This window comes from Mirounga leonina, unplaced genomic scaffold, assembly GCF_011800145.1.
Source record: "Mirounga leonina isolate KUSES-001 unplaced genomic scaffold, KU_Mleo_1.0 Mir_173, whole genome shotgun sequence".
Taxonomy (NCBI): Eukaryota; Metazoa; Chordata; class Mammalia; order Carnivora; family Phocidae; genus Mirounga; species Mirounga leonina.
The window spans coordinates 72555756-72581487 of NW_023270447.1; the positions used below are offsets into that span (position 1 = coordinate 72555756).

Here is a 25732-nt window from a genome sequence, read left to right on the forward strand (position 1 = left end):
AGGGAAATTTCAGAAAAACAGACAAAGCAATACTATCTATGGTATATAGGTATGGATATATAAGAAAAAACATAAAAACATGGACTGAATCACCCAAATTCATGAAAATAGATTTCAATGGCTAGGGATAAAAGAGGACAGGACTAGGAGGAAAACGAAAAAGATAAAACTTACCGGTACTGTTCTATTTTAAATTTAAAATGTTAACACATGTTAATTCTGGGTGATGTGTACATGGGTTATTTGTTACATTAGCCTCCATACTTTTCTGTATGTTTTTAATATGGAAAAAAATCCTCCTAGTGAATATCTATTTCAATTTTAGATATTTATATTTTTTTATTCTACTTCTAGGAACTTACCTACAGGAACATACATATGTATGAACTTATATAAGTGAACTTGAACTTATATAAACGCTCACTGCAACCTTGTTTGTAATAGCAAACTATTGAGAATAACCCAAAATGGCCATCAAAATGACTGCTTATATATATTGTGCTACAACTATGTCATCAAGAAAATTTTTAAACAAATTTATATGTGTTGATATGAAGAATACTCCAAATTATGTTAAATAAAAATATCGGTTGCATATTTATATTAAATACATATAAAACATGCCTATTAAATACATATTTCTGTAAATGTACATAGTAAAATATAATATGCATGTAAAACATGTATGTATTAAATACATATTTATATTAAAATATGTGTATGTCTATGTCCACTCAGAACATCTCTGGAAAGAACCCAAGGAATTAAAGGATGGGGTAGAAGGGCGATTTACCTTGCATTAGATTCATCTGTATCTTTTAATTTTATTCCACATATTTATATCACCTATTTAAACAAATTTTTAACTATATATAGCATAATACATAATGCATAGATAATATAATACATAACAATGTACAACAGTCCCCCCTATCCATGGTTTCACTTTCCCATGGTCAACCATGATCTGGAAGCAGATAATCCTCCTGATATACGGTCAGAAGATCAATAGTAGTCTAAGTCTAGGTCACAAGGCCTATGTCATTCACCTCCCTTTGTCTCATCACATAGGCATTTCATCACATCACATTATCATAGGAAGGGTGAGTACAGTCCAATAAGATTTGAGAGAGAGACCACACTCATATAACTTTTATTACAGTATACTGTTATAATTGTTCTATTTTATTATTAGTTATTGTTGTTAATCTCTTACTGTGCCTAATTTATAAATTAAACTTTATCAAGATACATATGTATAAGAAAAAACACAGTATATATAGGGTTTGGTACTATCTACAATTTCAGGCATCCACTGGGGGACCTGGAATGTATCTCCTATGGACTTGGGGGGAAGAGAATACTATACAGCATAATTCTATTTTTGAAAGGCAAAACTTATATATGCCTAGAAAAAATCTTGTAGCTTATACCAACTTAACAGTAATTGTATCTAGATGATAGAATTTAGGGGCCTTTTACTTTTTTTATGATATATTTCCCTAATGTTTAAATTTTTCACAATGGGTAAATATTACGTGTGTGACAAAAAGTATTTTTTTTAAAAAACAAAATCTTTGCAATAGATAAATGTCGATCTTCTCTTTGGCTTAATGAAATGTTTACATTTTGATTCCCTATTTAAGTTTGTGCTACAGACAAGGTTTTCCTTTCCCATGTTAAAGGAAGGGTTTTTATTATTTTGTAAATTTTTTTTTAAATGACAAACACTGGTTCTTTTTCTTAGCAAGATTTTTTTCTGTAGCTAGAAATTCTATCTAGAGATCATTATATCTATATATATAGATATAGATAATTATATCTAGAGATATAATCTACTAGATATTCTTCTCCACTCATCATAAATTCTGCTTTAACTTTTCTTCCTAACCAGTCTTCTTGTATAATCATTTGTTCCTGAGTAATACTGAATATTAAAAGAATTTTCATTGAAAGGGACTTGGAGTTATGTTTTTCTTGTCATGCCTCAAATATTCCAAAAATGTATTGCTCTTACTTGTATTTTATTCTTTTTTTTTTATTTATTTATTTTTGCTCTGACTTGGATTTTAAAACATTTTTTAGGCAAAGAACAAATATGGAGAGTTGCCAGTCCAAAGGAATATTTTGTTTTTCTATCTCAAGGAATATAAACTATAAATATGTCTAAAAGAAAACATTTCACTACAGGAAGATTGTTTTCTAAATTTGTTTTCAGGTGATAGTTAAAACTTACTAACCATGATGAATAACCTCTATTGCAGTTCCTAAAAGTTTCCTTAAAAATAAACCAAAAAGACATTTAGTTGTAAACAAGAGAAAAAGAGTCTCTACCCCTTAGCTAGCCCTTTGGGCCTGGAGCTACAAAATACCAATATACACTTTATTCGACCTAGAAATATTTATCTCAGGAAAGCCGTCTGAGCAGGGGTACAACAGTAATACATACTAAAGGGCTTGGCGTTAAGAGAAAAGTCACAATGTCAGAGGGCCATTGGCAAGGAAATTTCATTTTTCTACTAACAGAAGAACTGTTTGGAAGATTGTTGAAAATGGACAAAAAGAACTACAGAGAAGAAAACATGAAGAAGGTTAGAATGCAACAGTCCAGAACAATTTAAAAGGACCAGGACCAGGCAGCAAACCCCTTTGAGAACTGACTCCCATATCCTTTTTCTCTTCTCATCTTTGTTCTTCTCAAACTTGTTTTTCTCAACCATTCCAATCTTCTCCAATTTTGCCTAGTTGTAAAGAAAAAAATCAAGATCTGACCTACATCTCAATCGTGTCCACCTCTGTTGTATCTTTCTATCATGGAATCTCCTCCTTCCAAGGGAAGGCTTTATCTCAATTTCAGAGCCACCTGCCATAGCCAGGATTCTAAAGTGACTCATAGCCAGAAAATGGGTGAAAATCCTCTGACCTACTAAAAGAAAGAAAGAACTATAAGAAGGGCTAGATTCACTTACCACGAACTTGCTTTTTTATTTCTTTGGCAGAATCCAGCCATGTCTGTAAAAAGAAGAAAAGGCATTCACACACAGCTCCAAAACACACAAAGCACAGAGTGCCAGAGCAGGATTACTGGGCATTTTCGAATAGATTCTCTAGGTCAATCTATATTTCTGATATTCTCTGCATTAATTTCACACAGCATAGTAAATGTGAGCAGAGAAATAGGGGGCCAGACGGTTAGGACTGAATCCTAACTCCACTACTTCCGAGCTGAGTGATTTTAGGCATCTCTGGATCTGTTTTCTCATCTACTAGAGGAAATTAAAATGAGATACTAGTATAGTAGTAGGGCCTATCTCATAGACTTATTGTGAAGATTAAATGAGCTAATACATGTAAAGCTTTTAGTAAAGAAGAAATGCTAAATAAGCACTTGCTATTTTTATCATTCCATAAAGAGTAGTAGAGATATAACCAGGATTAATTAACGTCACCCATATCTTATTTTTCCCTCCAACTTTGACCTCCAATCTCATTTAAGTTTTCTATGTCAACACAGCATCTGGTACATGGTTCATGCTCAGTTAATATTTACTGGATGAGTGATTATGTTGTTTTCCCTGACTACTCTTGCCCACGCTAATCTCTCCTTTTACTGTTCTCCAACCCCACTTAGAGTCTACACATCATTAGGGCAGGATTCTTCAATTCATGGTGGACCATGAAAAATAATGGCACTTGGAAAGAGCCTCACCATTAACATCTTTTGCAGGCTCCTTGGGAAATGTTCGAAGACAGAAATTTCTAAATTAAATTGTTTAAAATATTTTTATTGATATGAGACATACAGAAACATACCTAAAACATAAGTATATAGACAATAACTTATCAAAGTGAACACATGAGTTTAACATTGTCAGCACCCAGGAGCCCCTCTCCTGCTTCCTCCCAATACTTCTCCATACCCTCCTGCAAAAGGTTTAAAACTGAGTTTTAGTGATATTTAGAGTAAAGTATCCCCTCCTCGCCCTCTATCAACAAAGACAAAAGGCACAAGGTTACCATTCTATCTGCCCTGCCCAAGAAATGAACTTGAATTCCACAACCTCATATTTGATTATATACTACTTTAACTGTTTTATAAAGGTAGTCATCACAACAGACAATAAACACAAGAGTGAGGATTAATTTCCTTTTCTGTCCCCTTTCTCCACAATTAACACAGAAGATTAAGAAATGTGTTAAAAATGTACCACTTAATATAAAATTATTCCTTAGAATAAAAACTAAGCACACACTTGTTTAAGCCCTGTCAGAAAGGCAGTAACTCTCACTTCTCATTATGATTAAAGAACTTTAAGTTGTTACAGGTCCAAAGGCAAAGGAAGACTTCAAAAAGTCCAATTAATAAGTTTCGTGGAACCTCTGAGAATCGTCATTTATACCATGCAACCCAGAACTCTAAACCAAGACTACTTTTTACCACTTTGGAATGAAACATCTCTCACCATAATGAGGCAACTCTATATTTTCCACTATTTTTTTAGAGAAATCTCCCAAGGTAAGCTGAAGCTGCCAAGTTTCTTACAGGGATTTTTCAGCCATTCTATGACTCTGGAGCTAGAATTCCCACCAATTTGACATAAGGAGGGCAAGCCCAGATTTGTGTCACTCACATGTGACTCCAAGGTATTAGTGACGTTATAGAACAAATTATTATTGCTTCAGTACCTAGACCTCCAAATCCAAATAAAAAACAATGTGTACAAGATAATAAAAATCAATATGTACAAGGATAGGTACTTTTATGCTCAATTTAAATGATTCAATTCACAGCATTTTATTTAGCCAACAAATATTTGAGGAGTAACCCCATGTGCTAGGCACTGAAGTTTCAAAAAAGGATTTAAAAATCGTACTTGTCCTCAATGAGCTGTCGGTCTAATGGAAGAGGTGAATAGTGAACAACTGATTTTTTGTTCTAAGTGTGAAAATGATAATTATAGTAATGTGTGAGAGTGTTATGATGAGGGTGTTCTAGGAGCACAGAGGAGGTGCACCAAAATGGACTGGGGAGAAGAGGCATTTAGGAAATGTTTCTCAAGAGAATGTTTGGGAGACCTAAGCCGCGTCTTCATGGACAAACAAGAGTTAGCCAGGCAAAACAGAAGAGGGAATAAATAAAAAGGCACAGGGTATAAGAGAACATGTCTCAGTTGTGACATATAGGTGAGCACAGCTGGAACACAGAAGTGAGGAGGGGAGATACAAAACGGAAGAGAATGGTAAGAGTCAGATCGGGGGGACACAGTATTTCACAGTAAGAAACTCCGACTTTTTCAAGCTCCAGGCAAGGGGGAGCCATTGAAGGATTTAAAATAAAGGAGTGACATGAATTAGAGGAAGCAGGACTATAGAAAGGGAGACCAAATGAGGGGTTGCTGTTGAGAATGATAATTGTGGTACAGGAGAGAATAATGGTTATGGGTACAGGCTTTGAAGTCAGAGAGTCTTGAGTTCTAATCCTGGCTCAACCTCTCTATGATTTACTAGCTGTGTAACCTTATGTAAGATCATCTAAGTCTTAATTGTCTCATATATAAAATTGGGATAAAACTACCCTCCTCGGGGTGCCTGGGTGGCTCAGTCAGTTGGGTGTCCAACTCTTGGTTTCAGCTCAGGTCATGACCTTTGGGTCCTGGAATCAAGCCCCACGCTGAGCTCCCCACTCAGCATGGAGTCTGCTTGAGGATTCTCTCTCCTTCTCCCCTCCCTCCACACTCTCTCTCAAATAAATAAGTAAATCTTTTTTTAGAAAACCTACTCTCTTCACAGAGTTTTTATGGATTAAATTATTTGATGTATATAAAAAGCACATAAGCCACACTCAATAAATTGTGCTGATACTAATCATCAAAAGGGCTTGACAGGATGAAGTCTATGGGACAAAAAAGAAATATGTGCATTAAAAGACATATACCAGAATGTTCCAACAGCAGTATTCTTAAAAGCCCAAACTATATACAAGCCAAACATCCATCAATAGTAGAATACATAAAGTGTGGTATAGTCAAACAATGAACTTTTTTTTAAGAATTTATATTTTTTAATTTATTTTTGAAGATTTTATTTATTTATTTGACAGAGAGACAGATAGCGAGAGAGGGAACACAAGCAGGGGGAGTGGGAGAGGGAGAACAGGTTTCCCGCGGAGCAGGGAGCCCGATGTGGGGCTGGATCCCAGGATCCTTGGATCATGACCTGAGCCGAAGGCAGACGCTTAATGACTAAGCCACCCAGGCGCCCCTCAAACAATGAACTTTTATACAGAAATGAGAATGAATGATCTACTGTTACAACATGGATGAATCTCAAAAACACAATACTGAACAAAATAAAAGCAGCCAGACCTAAGAGAACATATGTATGATTTCATTTTTACAATACAGTTTAAAAACAAGCAAAGCTAAGGACGGTAATAGATGTCAGGAAGACATCTGTTACTTTTACCGGGTGGGGTAGGAGTAATGATTGTTAGGGGATGGAGGGAGTGACTGGGAGGGGGCACAAAAGGGGATTCTGGAGTCCTGGTAATGTTTATTTTCTTAATCTTGGGGGTATTTACAGATGTGTTCACTTTGTAAAAATTCTCTGAAATACGCATGTATGATTTACACACTTTCCTGTATTATGTTAGACTAATAAACAGTGAGGAAGTAGAGATAGTTATATGTAAACCAATTTCTCAAGAGAATGGTTTTGAAGGAGAGGTGAAAGAGAGGGTTATAAGCTAGGGGAAAAAGATAGGAATTAACTTATAAAATAACAAAATATTGAGAGGACAAAAGTTATAGAACTGTATCTTATCGGGGTCTTTTTTTTTTTTTAAAGATTTTATTTATTTATTTGAGAGAGAGAATGAGATAGAGAGAGCATGAGAGGGGGGAGGGTGAGAGGGAGAAGCAGACCCCCCGCTGAGCAGGGAGCCCGCGGGACTCGATCCCGGGACTCCAGGATCATGACCTGAGCCGAAGGCAGTCGCTTAGCCAACTGAGCCACCCAGGCGCCCTCGGGGTCTTTTTTTTTTAAGATTTTATTTATTTATTTGAGAAAGAGAGCATGAGAGAGAGAGCACACACGAGCAGCGAGCCCGATGCGGACTTGATCCAAGGGACCCTGGGATCATGACCTGGGCCAAAGCCAGGCACTTAACCAACTGAGCCACTCAGGCACCCATCTTATTAGGGTTCTTAAGATGTCCCCAAAATAGCAAGTCTGGATAATCTTCTGGTTTCTATTTGAATACCTTCAGTTGCAAGGATTCCCTTTATTTATTTATTTTTTTAAGGATTCCCTTTTAAGGGTCCATTTTGCCGATCATTTCTTGTGAGTTAAATAAATTAACACTTTATTTATTTATTAAATTAACATTTTAAACAGAATTTAAATTGTGCTTTAAAAAGTATCACATTCCTTCTTGAGCTTAAAAAATGTTTCGAAATAATAGAGATGAATAACAGTAATAGCCTGAAACAGATCTCTATTCATTCAACTGAAGAATTACAGGTCTCACATGTACTCTCCTACTTTAAAACACCTTCTCACATGTTGTCCCTTTCACTTGGAATACTCTATCCCAATTTCTTCACCTGGAAGACTCTTGACTATCTCTTATAATTCAGATCTTATGTTACCTTCGCAGAAAACCCTTTCTTTGTGGGTGCCCATCTTACTGCTGCCCTCTCATCAGTCTGGGAGCTTCCTGAGCAAAGAGACTATGTCTTTTATAGCTCTGCCTGGCACAAGGCACATGCTGTCTACTCAATAAATGTTTGATGAATAAATGAATAAACAAATGAAAAATGCTACTGAAATAAACCAGTATAGAGATGATAAAGTTTCAACTAAGGCAATGTCACTTAAGTAAGTAAAATGACTAGGAACTTTTCATATCTTTTGTGGCAATATAACCTTAGGTCATAAAGTTTTAAGAAAAAACCCTAAGAAAGGACATGCCCTGAGTTGGCCATCAGCTACCTTTATCTGGAGGTCCTAAAACCCTGCACATATATATAAGTGATCTAGACAAATCCTTGTCTTTTTTTTTTTTTTTAAGATTTTATTTATTTATTTGACAGAGAGAGACACAGCGAGAGCAGGAACACAAGCAGGGGAAGTGGGAGAGGGAGAAGCAGGCTTCCCGATGAGCAGGGAGCCTGATGCGGGGCTCGATCCCAGGACCCTGGGATCATGACCTGAGCCAAACGCAGACGCTTAACGACTGAGCCACCCAGGCGCCCCTCCTTGTCTTTTGAGGTAAAAGGATTATCTATAAGCTCCACAAGTCTGTCTTCCTTAACTTGAGGAATAACCATTGTTTATGCTTCTGTTAGTATGCTGACTTCAAATCACTGCTCCAAGATGTTTGTAGAAACTCTATAGCACAGTAATTCTAGGTCTGACTCTTTAAGTGTTAAAAAAGCCACATTTAAATCTACTAGAGATGTCAAACCAAATCTTTGGAGCAAAAGACAAGATCCCAAATACAGTCTCCCACTCTGCAAGTATGTTTATAAAATTCATCTTAGTCTTTCTGATTTGCCAGACAATAAAGATACAATCATTATCAGTACTTGCTTCAAAGCTAGTCGTGAATCAATTTAAAACAATCCATCCTTTCAGATGACTATAAGTTCAATGCCTCACACTATGGATTTAATATTCACTCAAGTGGTGTTTGCTATTTGCCTTTGCAAGGTGAAAGAAAGACCCTCCTGGCTATGACTGATTACCTATTCAGAGTTAAAAATTTGACTCCTAAGGTAAGAAAATTCATCCATACAGAAAATGAAAGAAAAGAGACAGAGGACCATATGCCATTGAACTGAATGAACTCCTCATTTAAAATTCTCAGTATTTACCAAAAGAGCTCAAGATTTTTGCTTAGGGAGGGAATTTGGGGGGGAGGGGGTAAGAATTAATGTGGGTGACATTTCTCCAAGGAAAAATATCCGATTCATTCATAAACAACTAAGCAGGAATAAAACGTAGGAAACAACTATTTAACTCATATAACTTTGATTCATAGTGGTAATAAATGTCTCATGGGCTACAGAAGTTTGCTTCTAACTGCCTTTCCTCTTCTCTAGCCAGACTTAGTCTGGCAATAGGCCTGTTAATTATGTAGTCAGTAGGGAAAGAGAGTAAAGCAAGCCATTCCATGTGAGGAAAAAGTCAATTCAATTAACTTTCCTCCCTGCTAAAGGTACCCAATTGTCTACAAACAATCCAGAAGTTCTTAAGGAGAGAACTTACATATACAAAGGACAAATCTTTACACACAAAAAAAGATGACAGACAACAGACTGGGACTGGAAAGAGAATAGTCATCTCTGTATTATGGTTCACATTTTTTCCCCACAATTTGAGAAATGTTAAAAAGAAAACCATAAGCCCAAAATGGCATCACTTAGGTTAACCAAGTCAGTAAACCAAGACTTAATATCTAACCTAACTACAGTTTCAACCACCAAGAAATGTAACCTTTAACTAGTCAACATGGGAATTTCCTGGTCAGCACTAAGATATTTACTAATAGGCCCTTTCTGTTCCCCTTGGAGGGTGACCTTGCCTAAAACAGTGGATTCTTTGCTAATAATTTCCTCTTTTCCATTCCCTCTTTACCTTAAAAAACCTTTGCTTTCCTGTAAACCTTCAGAGCTCCCCTCTACTTGCTAGGTGGAACGCTGCCCAATTCATGAAATGATTACTAAGGGCAATTAGATCTTTAAAATTTACTTGGTTGAATTTTTGTAATTTAACAGGAACTAATTCTGTAGGTAGGAAACAAAAACCAAGAAACAAAAACAAAACGTAAAATTCAAGGAAAGAGGAATAAAAAGCTGAAGAAGAAAATCATTTAGGAAGGAGTAGGAGGCAAGGAATTTCAGGAGGGAATGGACTGGGAGGAAGCCACTCTGCCTTTATATGCTTCAGTTTTCTCATCTCTAAAATGAGCGGACTGAACCCCAGGAGATTTTGTAACTCTAGTACCCTTTGTGTTTTCAGAATGACAGAAAATTTGGATAAATAACTAACAAACTAACAAACATTAGTGGCTTTACACATTTAAGCATTTCCTGAATCTCTGTATACTTCTAAAGAGAGTATCTGGAAATCTGGCTTACTGCCAGTAGATATACATAGGTAATGGTGACTAAAACGAAATCGAACAGCATGATGGGCGGAGCAACTCCACTGTGTCCAAGGGCAGCTCAGCAGACGCAGCAGCCTTCCACAGGTCCCCCCTCCCCCCTCCCCCCTCCACGCCTGGGATAAAATTTAGCAACAAGAAGGAAGCAGTTCACGTGGTGTCAGTGGACTGAGACTAAACCAAGACCGGGACCCTACAGCCCTATCCCCGTCAGCCTGATAATCCCCAGCGTCGCCTCCCTCCCTCTGGGTTCCTGGGCCAGCAAGATGCTGGAACAAGATGCAGAGTCCACCGCGGGGACACCGATCCTAGTCCCACTGGCAAGGAACCAGTAACCAAGGGAGCAGCGCCCCACCAGGGCTCACCGCAGAAGCCCAGCCAGTTGGTTCCAGGGCCTGCCACTTCTGCGGGGGCGCCTTCCCTGGACCACCAGCAGCCCCGGCCCAGCGCCCACACTGCTGCTGTTCCTGTGACAAGGCTTTCTCTTACAGGCCCAAGCTGGCCATGTACCCGGCTGGCACATGGCGGCCTCCCCTGCAATCCATGCCCCAATCACCCCAAGGCCTTCTGCTATCCCTCCAAGCTTGCAGCCCATGGCCACACACACTGTGCCACCAATGCCCACCCCTCTCCTTGCCCACACTGCCACAAGGCTTTTTCATTCCCCTCCAGACTGGCTGCACAAAGCCTGTGTCACAACCCCCCACGGTGCCAGGCAACCAGGCCACAGCCCACCATCGCTGCTCCAAGCTGAACCTAGGCCTTTGGCCAAAGACCCGTCCTGCTCCTTCATCCCAACGCAGCTAGCATCAGGCTGACAGTCCAGGGCAGCATGAGTGAGCCCTCCCCTTAGCTCATGGTCCCCTCTGCCACCAGCCTGGGTCAGTAAAGAGGTGGCATTTCTAAGCTGGGCTGGCAAGGAGATTGGCTCCATGCTGGGCTCGAACTTACAAGGCTGAGGAACTCTTTCCTCACCTGTTTTGGGAAGGGGAAGAGATCATCCACAGAGAGTTAGCACTGGGCTCCAAACCATGGACTTGGAACTGTGGTTCCAAAGCAAGTCCTGGCTCTGGTTTTCCTCTCCTATTCATATGGTAAAAGTAAAAAGTCTGCTGCCACTGTGGTTTGGTAAGGAGTGTGGGGAAACAGGGTCTCTCCGTATTGTTTTAAGTTAAATTCGTACCTCCATTCTGGGAAGGACGGAAGGAAGGAAGGGAGGAAGACAATAAGATTTTACTAGCTTAATTCTACAAAGGGAAGGTCACACAAAAGATCATGAATCAGAATGGCTTTGGCCTTCTCAAGAGCAGCACTGGAAACTAGAAGACAATGGAGTAATGCCACCAAAATTATGATGGCAAATAACTTCAAGTGTAAAATTCTATACCCAACCAAACTAACAACCAAACGTGAGGGTAGAATAAAGACATTTTTCAGACATATAATGTCTCAAAAAGATTATGTCTCACATGCCATTTCTTAGAAGAAGCACTCTATCAAAACACAAGGAAAAGCTAGGACAAAGGAAACAGGAGAAACATCACAGAAGTGAGGCAAATCAAATCCCCAGGATGATGGTGATGGGAAATACCAGGGACAGCTATGCATGAGCAGAGAGCACAATTCATCCATACTAAAGAAGTATGACTCAAGAGATAGCATATTGAAGGACTGTCATCACCAAGATGGCTTTTGCTATTGTATTGGCCTTTTAACCTGACAATGCTAAGGTAAGTCTTCCCCAAATTCATTTTTGTACAAGATTTGCTTGGCAAGTATCTGCTTTCCCTTCTATGCCCTACTTCCCGATCAGCCCAAAGACCCTCATTTTAACCCAAAGAAAAACTCTGCTTTGACATATTTCTCAGAGCTGGAGGTTGGTCACACTGAATTTAAAAGCAGAAAATATAGAACAGTTCATCACCTCTAACCATGTTCCTCTTGGATATCCTGTAAGAACCTGGAGCCTACTATAGACCTGACAAATGCCCTGAATATGATAAGCCCTATGTTTCCCAGGATTCACTTGCCCACTGATTTCCCCAAAAGGGGCTCTTATAAACTATCAGGGAAGTTGAAACTAGATTATGATTCTGAAACAACAGCTTTTCTCTTCTAGAAATATTTTATCTAAGAGGGCTAATAATGCCCTTTTTTACACAGCCGGGTTTATACTTTGCTATTCAGCTTTTATATTAGCCACTTTTCATATCACTTTACATATAAATATTTAAATGAATATAAATAAAGCAATTTAATACATGATTTTGAAAAGTATTATAAAGGAAATAAAACCTACCGACAGGACAAGTATGGATGGCACCACCAATGGTGAAAAGTTATCAATGCAAATGAAAGTTTTTGTAGCAATGTGGGCCCTAGAAGCTCAACTGCAAGTGGAAAAGAATTTCCTCTGCTGAATGTCTAGATGAATGAGCTAGCTTCTCAAAATTTAACTATGTGTGGTTCACAGATATTATTTCCAGTTATATTAAGTAAGTATTCAGTGACTTTACTGACATGCCAAATTCAAGCATTCTCAGTTATTCTCAAATCAACCTTGGACTTTTCTTTTCCTTTTTTTTTTTTTTGCACCCATAGTGTAAAAACATTGAACTTTATCTCACTGAGCTTGTACAACATAAAATACTTTTCAGAGTATTTTCCTTGATTCATTGAATAATTTTCTAGCTCACAGCTGCTCAATGTTTTTCACTGTAGTTTTGGAGGTATTGTTTTGTTTTTTAATTACCTTCAGTCTTCCCTTATTAATGGAACTTAGAGGCTTCAGTACAAGTTGGTTTGAGCCTTTAAGGACAAAGGTTAAGTCCTTAAAAGAACAATATTAACCTAGTGCTGGTAGACATAGTTCTTCTGCTTGAACCAACAGTCACTCACATAGAAGGACAAACTACTATTGTAAACTACTATGTAACTACTAGTATATTCTACAAATAGATTTTATTTAGGCAAAGGGCAATTCCATGTCTTCAAGTTTGCATTATCTAACCCAAATAATCCAATCTATAGAGTCTGCAGTTGTTAAAGGCTGCTGCGCCTAACTTTTCTTAATAAATACAAATTACCTTGGAGAAAGAACCAACAAAACTGACTTTAAATACATTGTATACAAAACTCTCTCCATGACCTGGCCCCTGTGTAACTCTCCAGATTCATCTCTTATTCTGTTCCTCACTTCCTATGTTTAGCCAGGCTCCTAGTTCCTCCAATGCCACTCTCTCAATTCTAGGCCTTTATACAAGCCATTCTCTCTCCACTTCACTTGCCCATTTAATCCGTCAGTTCTCGGCTCAGGCATCACTTCCCCAGAGAAGACTTCCCTGGCCATACCCTGTCATGACATCTTAGATTTCCTTTCATATAACACTCGCCACGCAAAACTATAAGTTCCAGAGGGCAGGGACCATGTCTATCTTATCCACAGCCCTATCCATATCATCTAGGATAGCACCTGCAAAGGTTTGTTAAACTGGACTAAAGTTTTTATCACTAGATTTTAAGCTAAATACTTGTAATTTTCAGTAAATTGGCCTAGGAAATAATTCAAGTTTTCTGAAGTAAATACCTGACTTTTAACCTTTCCTTCCTCCTCCATGTTTTCACACTTTCTTTTGCTTCTTTCAAAAGTCACCTGCTGACTTCCTTTTGGGCTAGAAGAAAATGTCAGATTCATTTAGGGCTGTTTCAATAATATTGGGACCTTATTCTCTTTTATAACATTACTCTCAAATTATAACTATATATGGGGCGCCTGGGTGGCTCAGTTGGTTAAGTGACTGCCTTCAGCTCAGGTCATGATCCTGGAGTCCCTGGATCGAGTCCCGCATCGGGCTCCCTGCTCGGCAGGGAGTCTGCTTCTCCCTCTGACCCTCCCCCCTCTCATGTGCTCTCTCTCTCATTCTCTCTCTGTCAAATAAATAAATAAAATCTTAAAAAAAAATTTATAACTATATATAATTATTGTATAATTATAATATTGATAGATCATCCATTCAACACATATTTACTATGAACCTATTAGATACAATACTAATTGCATAATATATGAAGTTATTGGTATCTACTTGCTAATCAGGACATCATAGCTCTGTACTTCCCCTGTCCTTTAAAAAGACAGTACAGTGGATACTTTCTCTCAATGATGAAAGAACACAACAGCAATGGTCTTTTCTTTAAAATGTTCTAGAGGGAAAATCTGAGAAACAAGAATAGGCAAGAATAACTCTTAAGTACACTGTATCTTGGAGAGGCAGGCATAAATACACTCTTAACGACAATAAAAGAATTTAAACAAGTATTTTGACAATCAGTCTCCTCACCTTTGAGGTTGCATTATCCCAAACGGCTAGACCAAAGTAGTCCTCTTCCAAAAGATTGAGGTGCTCACACACTCGTTTAAGCAAATCTTGTCCCTTAGCATGTTTCTGCAAAGACATACATATTTTGAGGTTTCCTCTTATTCCTGTATTTATCACCAAATAAAATAAAATGTCACTTCCCAATTTCCTCTTTTATCGGTGGTTACCACCACTTTATGATGGTTTATACAGCGTAAGTAGAGCAATGTGGGTTATAGAAATCCTGTTTCTTAATTTGTCAGTTGTCAGCTTAAATATGCAACACACTTATAGTGGCTTGGAAATAGTGCTAGAATTTAAAGCAAAATTTTACCTTCCCTTCATCAACCATTCCCTACTTCCATCTTAAACATCACATTCTTTATTTTTGGTGTAGTATTTCCTGAAGCTTGCTTTGGGCTGCTGTCATCATGATCACCTAAATTCACTGAATCTAATGTCAACATTGACAGTTAATAGTGACTATGGAAACCATTAGACTTGCTACTGTTCTCAGACCAAATGTCCCAAGAGAATGAGCTATGTCTCAACTCCCTCCTGAAAAATGCACAAAGTCTAGATACCCAACAGACATTACCTGTTGCAGTGGCTTTTTCAGTGGTGCTACGAATTGTCTTCTTAGTAAAGAAACACTTCTTAGAAAATCAAACCACTGACAAATTTGGGTACTAATATTCCTACTTAGCCTAACTTAGAGGATAAGATGTATAGTCAAAAAGTCCTGGCTCCTCTATTTACAAGCAAAACAACCTGGGTCAATTCAATTAATAGTTCTGAACATTAGCTTTCTTACATGTAAAATGATAAGAATATTTATATCTATCTTACCTAGCTACTGGAATTGTTGAAAAAAATCAAACATGCTAATGACCTCTGAGAAATATATTTTTTAAATACGTCAAAAAAATTACAAATCATTTTTGACACACACACATGTCCTCTCAATGAACAGTTATTTTTAATGACTGTTAGTAATTCACATAGATGTTAATTCATTTTCAGACTTAACCCATCTATAGTAATCATTTTCTTCATTTTTCCCTCTTATGTTTTCACTCCAAATGACAGAAATGATTTGGGAATTCTTCACGTACAGGTCCCTACTCCCTTATTTATAATTCCAAAATCCAGAAGCTCTAAAAAGTAAAATTTTAGGCTTTTTGGTGGGCGGGGGGGGAGGATTCCAAAGTTCATTTGAAGGCAAATCCTGACCTGAACTGTTATGAGGCTATTTATGGTCTTCATGTACCTACCTTAGAATGAATCTTGGTATTGCCACACACCCTCCTGGGTGTGTTATGAAATATGTAGCATAAGTACTTATTGCCTTTCTAAAACCCAAAATATTCTGAATTCTGAAATATATCTGCCCCCAAATATTTCAGGTATAGAAAACCCAGATCTGGACCTTGGTCTGAATGGGAAGAATGTGCGGAATAGCTTTTCCCATCTCTCAGCTAGCTAGTGGTGAGAAGCAGAAAGAGCAGACCATAGGTCTCTGGTAGTTTACCAGGTACAGCAGCTATTTTCAAAGTGCAATAGTGTATTTTTCTTGATTTATTCTTTGAAACTTGGGAGAGGGAATGTCTATTAATAGATATAAGGTGATATTTTAGATTATTAGTGCTTTGATATATTTGCATTTGCATATAGATAATTCAATTCATAATTACATACCTAAAATACAAGTATATGTGAATTATATGTCTTATCGATAAAGGCTATTATTAGTAATAATCACAATTGCTTTATATCAAGCATATCATAATTGATAATTACTGCTCTAGTTAAAAAAAATGGTTAGTAGACTTTTAAGGATTTTAACTTGTCTTGAAGGAGCAAAAGAATAACCAAGTAACTGACATTTTTTATTCAATCCTGACTCAATCACAGAAAATAACAGAGTATTTTAAAAAATGGCATTACTTGATTTAAATTGTTTATATCCTATTTCATAGGGCTAAAGAAATGCATTGAATAAATCAAGGCTTATTAAGGTTTAGATCTGGGACAGCAGAAATGACCACACTGTAACTTTTTTACAAATATAATTATGGGAATAGCTAGACCTAATATCAGAAACTGAGGCTACCTGGAAAATCTAGTCATGGCAGGTCACTCTATAAATAAAAACCAATTGTTTTTAAACAAAATTGTTTTGGATTATAAAAGTAACACATGCTCAATTCACAAGTTTTGGCAGATACAGAAAAAACTGGAGAAAAAAATAAGACTCAGTCATAATCCTTCCAGGCCTCCACTTCCAGAAAATCCCTATTAACATTTCAGTTCATAGAAACAGTCACTGGCACTACTTATTCAACCCTACATGAAACAATCCGTAAGAGTTCTGACTATGGAAATTAAAATGCACTCACCTCCACAACACATTCATAAACTGTGTCATCCAACAAAGAAACCTTGCAATGCATGTTTCTGTGTCTTCTGATTGATTTCTGGGAAGCTTTTAATTCTCTTTCTGCTTTTGAGTCAGGACTTTCTTCTTTTACTTCTATTTTAGAGCAGTCTTCAAGGCCTCCTCCTTCCTTAGTTTCAAAGTCTGGATCCTCTCTGTGTTCTTCCTGAGCAGGCTGCATATCCATGACATCAAGTCAGTAATAAAGACATTTCACAAAATATGCTGTATACATTTTAATAACTATAATAATGCTACCAATAAATGCAGTGAAGAAGAAAAACAAAACAAATATAAGTGATATTAAGATTAAATAAATTATTAATAAAAGATATTATGATCTCCTAAAAGATCTATACACTCACTATGCTATCCTTAAAACTTCTCAGGTAGAATCCTATCTTTCAAATCAATAAATGAAGGTTTTAGGTAAACTACAGGACACCAATCTGTTGCTCTCAGCATTATGTATTTTTCCTGACTATGCCATTATATATTATTTTTTTCAAGATTTTATTTATTTGTCAGAGAGAGAGACAGAGCACAAGCAGGGGGAGCAGCAGAGGCAGAGGGAGAAGCAGGCTTCCTGCTGAGCAGGGAGCCCAATGTGGGACTTGATTCCAGGACCCTAGGATCATGACCTGAGCCGAAGGCAGACACCTAACCAACTGAGCCACCCAGGCATCCCACCATTATACATTATTAAAGTTTATCAAAACCTTACCATCTCTGCCCCATGCTCCTCAATTTTAGCAAGGTAGCTTTATGAATTGCAAAATGAGATGTGATTTATCACATATTCTAAATCTTATGAATGGCTAAAAGGGAGTCTTGGGATCAATTTTAGAGCATAAAGCAACATATAAACTAGGCTAACAACTGTAACTATAAGTTAACTCTTTTCTATCATTTATCTATCATGCTCAATGCAAAGAAGATTCAAAGAAGCAAGAGACATTGAAATCTGAGTTTCCTAGGGTTATCATGAAGTTATCCCAAAGTTATACAGGTAAGTGAAACAACATTTTGGCACATACTTTCTTACTTCCAACATAATAAAACTGCTGAAAGATTCTTAACTAAACCTCACTAATTCTTTTCTTTCAGAATATATGGTTGACAAAGGAAAAAGGACCTAATTATTTAGCTCCTGAATTAGATATTGGAGGTGGTCTAAAAGGCTCCTTCTTATCCTTTATGACCCTTTTATGTGACCTCTTCAGAGAGGCCTTCAATTGGCTATCCTATCCCCATTCTGCTATTCGTGTCAGTACCCCATTTACTGCCTTCGTAACATTTGTTATAATAAATATTTTGTATTTACTACTTTTTTGTCTCTTCCATTAGACTATAAAGTCATCAAGAGTAGGGATGTTTGTTTTATAACAACAACAACAACACTATATAACAATTAAAATGGATCAGTTACTATTCTAAAAGCATTACTTATATGAACTCACTTTATCCTCATAATAACCCTGTGGGGAGGGGACTATTGTTATTCCCACTTGAGAGATAAGAAACAGAGGCCAGAGTTATAGCAACATTTTTCTAGATATATCTCCTGAGGCAAAGGAAACAAAAGCAAAAATAAACTATTGGGACTACATCAAAATAAAAACCTTCTGCACAGCAAAGGAAACAATCAACAAAACTAAAAGATGTGGAAAGAGCCAAGATGTCCATCGACAGATGAGTGGATAAAGAAGATGTGGTATATATACACAATGGAATATTATGCAGCCATCAAAAGGAATGAGATCTTGCCATTTGCAACGACATGGATGGAACTGGAGGGTGTTATGCTGAGCGAAATAAGTCAATCAGAGAAAGACATGTATCATATGACCTCACTGATATGAGGAATTCTTAATCTCAGGAAACAAACTGAGGGTTGCTGGAGTGGGGTGTGGGGTGGGAGGGATGGGGGGCTGGGTGATAGACACAGGGAGGGTATGTGCTATGATGAGCGCTGTGAATTATGCATGACTGTTGAATCACAGATCTGTACCTCTGAAACAAATAATGCAATATATGTTAAGAAAAAAAAGAAGAAGGGCGCCTGGGTGGCTCAGTTGGTTAAGCGACTGCCTTCGGCTCAGGTCATGATCCTGGAGTCCCTGGATCGAGTCCCGCATCGGGCTCCCTGCTCGTCAGGGAGTCTGCTTCTCCCTCTGACCCTCCCAACCCTCCCCCCTCTCATGTGCTCTCTCTCTCAAATAAATAAATAAAATCTTAAAAAAAAAAAAAAGAAAAAAAAGAAGAAGATAGCAGGAGGGGAAGAAGGAAGGGGGGGAAATCGGAGGGGGAGATGAACCATGAGAGACGATGGACTCTGAAAAACAAACTGAGGGTTCTAGAAGGGAGGGGGTGGGAGGATGGCTTAGCCTGGTGATGGGTATTAAAGAGGGCACGTTCTGCATGGAGCACTGGGTGTTATGCACAAACAATGAATCATGGAACACTACATCAAAAACTAATGATGTGATGTATGGTGATTAACATAACAATAAGAAAAATTTTTTTGAACTAAAAGATAAACTACTGAATGGGAGAAGATATTTGCAAATGACATATCTGATAAAAGGTTAGCATCAAAAATATATTTAAGGGGTGCGTGGGTGGCTCAGTCAGTTAAGAGTCTGCCTTCTGCTCAAGTCATGATCCCAGGATCCTGGAATTGAGTCCCGTGTCAGGCTCCCTGCTCAGTGGGGAGTCTGCTTCTCCCTCTCCCTCTGCCTGCTGCTCTGCCTACTTGTGCTCTCTCTGTCAAATAAATAAAATCTTTAAAATATATATATGTATTTAAAAAACTTACATAAAACCAAATACCACAAATAATCCAATTTAAAAATGGGCATGGGGCGCCTGGGTGGCTCAGTTGGTTAAGCAACTGCCTTCGGCTCAGGTCCTGATCCTGGAGTCCCGGGATCGAGTCCCGCATTGGGCTCCCTGCTCGGCAGGGAGTCTGCTTCTCCTTCTGACCCTCATGATCTCTCTCTCTATCTCATTCTCTCTCTCAAATAAATAAAAATAAAAAAATCTTAAAAAAAAAAAAAATGGGCAGAAGACATGAACAGACATTTCTCCAAAGAAGACATCCAGATGGCCAACAGACACATGAAAAGATGCTCAACATCACTCATCAGGGAATTGTAAATCAAAACCACAATGAGGTATCACCTCGCACCTATCAGAATGGCTAAAATCAAAAACACGGGGTGCCTGGCTGGCTCAGTCAGTGGAGCACTCAACTCTTAATCTTGGGGTTGTGAGTTCAAGCCCCACACTGGGTGTAGAGATTACTTACAAATAAAATCTTTAAAATAAAAAACACAAGAAACAACAAGTGTTGACAAGGACATGGAGAAAAAGGAACCCTTGTGCAGTGATGGTGGAAATGCAAACTGGTGTAGGCATTGTGGAAAACAAGAGGGAGTTTCCTCAAAAAGTTAAAAATAGAACTACACTATAATCCAGTAATTGCACTACTGGGTATTTACCCAAAGAATATGAACCCCTATGTTTAATGCAGCATTATGTACAATAGCCAAATTATGGAAGCAGCCCAAGTGTCCATCGATAGATGAATGGATACAGAAGATGTGGCATATATCTACAACGGAATAGTATTCAGCCATAAAAAAGAATGAAACCCTGGCATTTGCAACAACATGGATGGATCTAGAGAATACAATGCTAAGTAAAGTAAATCAGTCAGAGAAAAACAAATACCATATGATTTCACTCATATGTGGAATTTAAGATACAAAACAAACAAAGGGAAAAGAAAAAGAGAGACAAGCCAAAAAAACAGACTCTTAACTATAGAGAACAAACAGATGGTTTGTGGGGGTGGGGAATGGTGGAACTAGGGGATGGGGGATTAAGAGCACACTTATCTTGATGAGCACTAATATATGGAATTGCTGAATCATTATATTATACACCTCAAACTAATATAACACTGCATGTTAACTATACTGGAATTAAAATAAAATTTAAAAAAAGAAATTAAGTTTATGATATGAAAAAAAATAAAAATAATCCAATTGCAAAAAAAAAGAATAGGTAAAAGGGATCAAGAACACTTATCGTGATGAGCACTAAGAGATGTACAGAACTGTCAATTTACTATATTGTACATCTGAAACTGATATAACACTATATACTGGAATTAAAATTTAAAAAAAAGAAAGAAACTGAAGCCCGAGAAGTTAAAGTAACTCATCCAGCATCATTCAATTAATAAGTTACATACCAATCTGGCTCCAGAATTCATGATCTTAAACCTCTTTGTCATATTGTACCAATGATATCCAGCCCAGGGCCTGGCACGCATAGTAGGTTTTCAATAAATACTTGTTGAATGAATAAGTGAACATTAAAAACTGATGTATGGTTTCCGAAAAATCCAAGCTACCATACATAAAGAATGGTACAGTCCTATGATACAAACTTACTTTTTAAAAAGCCTGGATCGAGGGACGCCTGGGTGGCTCAGTCGGTTAACCGTCTACCTCCAGCTCAGGTCATGATCCCAGGATCCTGGGATTGAGTCCCGCACTGGACTCCTTGCTCAGCGGGGAGCCTGCTTCTCCCTCTACCTGCCACTCCCCCTGCTTGTGTGCTCACTCACGCAAGCTCTCTCTCTCTCTGACAAATGAATAAAATCTTTAAAAAAAATCAAATAAAATAAAATACAAACCTCGATAGAAAAGGACCACTCGAGTGAAACTCTATCACACATATAGAAAAATGGCCAAATAAACCTTTACCTACAAGGTTCTGATCCACAAGGTTTTGATTATAATTACTAGCTTCTAAAAAGCCCAAAATAGTTTTCTCCTTTAAACAATATCTCCTTGAAATTTATTAACAGTACTAATTTATTTTCTTTTTCTTTATATATAAACACCTGTATACAATTTATCACAATTCTGATTTGATAAAGTTTCAATGAATGAGACTTTAGTTAAATCTAAAATTAACTTCGTCCATCATCTGTTTCAACTTCATACAAATGCTATGATCTTTAGATGAAACAGACTAGCCCTGATTCAAATGCTAACTAAAACAAAATATGGGTTTTTCCCTACATAAAGCAGAGGAGAAAAAAGGCAGTTAAAAACTTCCTCAAAGTAAAGGCTTCCTGAAAGGTAATATAACTCCTTTGAATAAAATTAATGATATTAAGATACATAGGGTTTCTTTGCCTTTACTGTTCATGTTGATTAACTGAGTAATAATAACTAACATTTAATGACTGGCAGGCAATGTCTTAAGAATTTTGCATGTTTATCTTGTTTAATCCTCTAATAGCCAAAGGAGGTGAATTTTATCCTCACTGCACAGAGGAGGAAACTGATAAAGCAAAAGTGTCACTCAGTTTGATTTTCTAGACTGATTTCATAACCTGCATGTTTATTTATTTATTTTTAAAGATTTTATTTATTTATTTAACAGAGAGAAAGAGCACAAGTAGGCAGAGCAGCAGGCAGAGGGAGAGGGAGAAGCAGGCTCCCTGGTAAGCAGAGAACCCAATGCGGGGCTCGATCCCAGGACTCTGGGATCATGACCTAAGCCAAAGGCAGACACTAACTGACTGAGCCACCCAGGTGCCCCATATAGCCTGCATGTTAAACTATTACACTATACACTATATATAATATATATATAATATATAATATATATAATAATATAAATATATAATATATACTATATATACTATTACACTATACAGTAAATCTTTTCAACTTTGTTTCACAAACAGCAAGGATGTAATTACAACTTTATCTTAAATTTTACTGTTACCACTTTTAATATACAAGTAATATTTCTAGAAATACATGTAATATTTTTAGAAAAATCTAATAAAACCGTGTACCCCAAACCTGAGACCTATAACAAAACATATAGGATTTATACTTTTAACAATGCAATGCGGGGCGCCTGGGTGGCTCAGTCGTTAAGCGTCTGCCTTCGGCTCAGGTCATGATCCCGGGGTCCTGGGATCAAGCCCCGCATCGGGCTCCCTGCTCAGCGGGAAGCCTGCTTCTCCCTCTCCCACTCCCCCTGCTTGTGTTCCCTCTCTTGCTGTGTCTCTCTCTGTCAAATAAATAAATAAAATCTTTAAAAAAAAAATGCAAATAATGCTCACATGCTTCAGAAATAAAAACACCTTTAAAATAGTTTTTAATTTGTAGGTATTAAGGCTAAAAGCAAATGGGATTCCTAGAAAATAGTTTCAGTTATAAATGTTTTTTTGGACAATAAATAAATTCACAACTCATGTTTAGTACATGCTATATATGTACTGTTAAATTTTAATGTGCATCAAATTACCCAGAAATCTTTACTAAAATACAGATTCTGATTCAGCAAGTCTGAAGTAGAGCCCGAGATTCTGCATTTCTGACAAGCTCCCAGAGGTTGCCAATGCTGCTAACCCAATGACCACTCTTTGAATAGCAAGGCATAACTGACAGTTAAGGCCCCAGACTACTGTATACTACAAAGGTTATATAAAAAGCTAGCCTTCCTTATCTATAACTTACACTCTGGTAATATGATCTGTTTGGAGAAAACAATAAAAATAAGGCAGGGATGGCTCAAACCTAGCACATACCTCTGGATGGCTTGAATCTAGTACATGGCTTTTTTGAGGATTTTCATAAAAGGACCACGTTTGCAGATAAACGGTCCCATTCCTAATAATTCCAACAAAATGAACTTTAAACCATGTAATTTCCCCCCCCATTAAAAATCTTAGATTTGTTCTATTATCACAGCTAACTAACATAGCCTGAATAAACTCATTTGATAAATACTTTTCTTTCATTTTGTTTTGATTTATAAAACGTAAATATAAATGTATAAAGTATATCTTTTAAAAAGTCAAGTTTCCATTGACTACATTAATTTCTTTACAACAGAAATTCCAAAGCTTCATGTTACTTATTCCTATCAATGCCTAAGTCAACTGGTTAGTAAGAAATAACACCAAATGTTATTAAGTGAAAAATAAACTGTTTAACTTGTCTTCATTACACACCTCCCACACATTCGCACATCCTTACCTGTGTTTCTGCACTGCTTAATGAATGAAGATCCAAGGATGGGTCTGTTTTGAGTTCAGGTTCAGGAGCTGCAATTGGGGCTTTTAAAATGATCTCTTCATCAAGACTGGGTCCAAATTCTATCTCTTTCTGACCTCCTTCACATTTCTCTTTAGCTGACTCTACGTCTTTGCCTTCTTCCTCAGAAACCTGAGACTTTGGCCTTTTGAGAAATGAGGAGAACAGCCGTGACAGGCCCCTATTTTCTGATGTCCGCTCCTTGTTTCTGGTTAAGTCTTCATGTGTAGGAGTATCTCCATTAGATGTTTTCAGCTTCTGCTCACACTGATTATCTCCCTCAGCTGCCTCTTGAGAAGCCTCTTCCAGCTGAGTTTCTTGTTGGCCTGAATTTGTGGCTCCCTCACCTTCTTCCTTCTGTTGTTGGTGCTGTGAATTTTCAGCTTCAGCCACTAAACTCTTCTCTGTTGTCATGATGTTGCTATTAAAAAGACAGAAAAGGGGAGCTCTTATAATCAAAACCAATTACTGTAGGCAAAACCCTAAATCATGTCAAGTGTGCCAAAATTAATATTTGGGTATTTAATCACCAACAGACAGTACTCCAGTCCATTAAGCATGAGACTTTCCATTAAAATACAAAAATATCTCACCTATACATCCTGAATAAATTATTAATGCTTTGACTTGCTAAATATATGCACATGGAGAAATTACCTTACCCCTGAGGCCAACTTAGTGAAATGCATATTTCAAATTCAATGCACTGAACTGTATATAGCAAATACCATTTTATCCTTCCTAAAAAAGATATTTGTATACTATGCTTTAAGGGTATCAATCTAATAAAGGTGCAAAGTTTGCAGGAATTATCCTTTGCCAATGTCTCTATACTGCGAGAAATGATGAGATTAAAAGGTCCCCAACTCTTTATTGTTCTTTTTCTTTATTTCTTAGAATGCATAGACTTCTCTGTTAAGAACAGCAAATGCAGAATTCTGATCACTTATCAGACAACAGTGACAAGTGTATGATTAAAATAATCACCAAAAAATCCTTAAATTTTCATGTTATAATACTAAATTACAGTCTTTTGCAGAAGTATCCTCCTTTAAGTTCCTTAAGACCTTTTTTCCTTCTGAAAAATATGATTTTCAATGCTCGGCATTTTTAAGTGTAGACAGTGAAGTTATTACAATAGTGAAAAATAGAAAAATAAAGAAACAAAATACAGAAGACAGATTTAGGGGTGCCTGGGTGGCTCATTAGGTTAAGCATCTGCCTTTGGCTCAGGACCCTGATCCCAGAATCCTGGGATCAAGCCCCGCATTGGGCTCCCTGCTCAGCAGGGAGTCTGCTTCTCTCTCTCCTCCCAGCTTGTTCTCTCTCTTGCTATCTCTGTCTCTCTCTCTCAGATAAATAAAATCTTAAAAAGAAAATAAAGTTTAGAGAAGACAGATTTAGAAAGCAAATGCTGAGAGCAAAAGTGAGACGGCAGGCTATAGAGCTCACATATTTCTTTTTTTTTTTTTTTAAAGATTTTATTTATTTGACAGAGAGAGACACAGCGAGAGAGGGAACACAAGCAGGGGGAGTGGGAGAGGGAGAAGCAGGCTTCCGCAGAGCAGGGAGCCTGTTGCGGGACTCAATCCCAGGACCCTGGGATCATGACCTGGGCCGAAGGCAGACGCTT

The 25732-nt window shown here is 37.5% G+C and overlaps 1 protein-coding gene across 17 annotated transcripts in view; it reads right to left on the minus strand.

Annotated features, from left to right (window-relative positions):
* Positions 1 to 25732, minus strand: part of EPB41 (erythrocyte membrane protein band 4.1) — a 197420-nt gene that overhangs the window by 85355 nt on the left and 86333 nt on the right. For 15 of the 17 annotated variants that reach the window (XM_035019288.1, XM_035019286.1, XM_035019284.1 and 12 more), the window contains 4 exons: positions 24043 to 24520; positions 16926 to 17138; positions 14509 to 14613; positions 2970 to 3012 (listed from right to left, as the gene is read on the minus strand). In XM_035019288.1, coding sequence (XP_034875179.1) covers positions 2970 to 3012; positions 14509 to 14613; positions 16926 to 17138; positions 24043 to 24513 — 832 coding nt within the window. In that variant the 5' untranslated portion in view covers positions 24514 to 24520. The remainder of the gene's footprint in view (positions 1 to 2969; positions 3013 to 14508; positions 14614 to 16925; positions 17139 to 24042; positions 24521 to 25732) is intronic. The other 2 variants (XM_035019289.1, XM_035019294.1) reach the window with 1 other exon arrangement.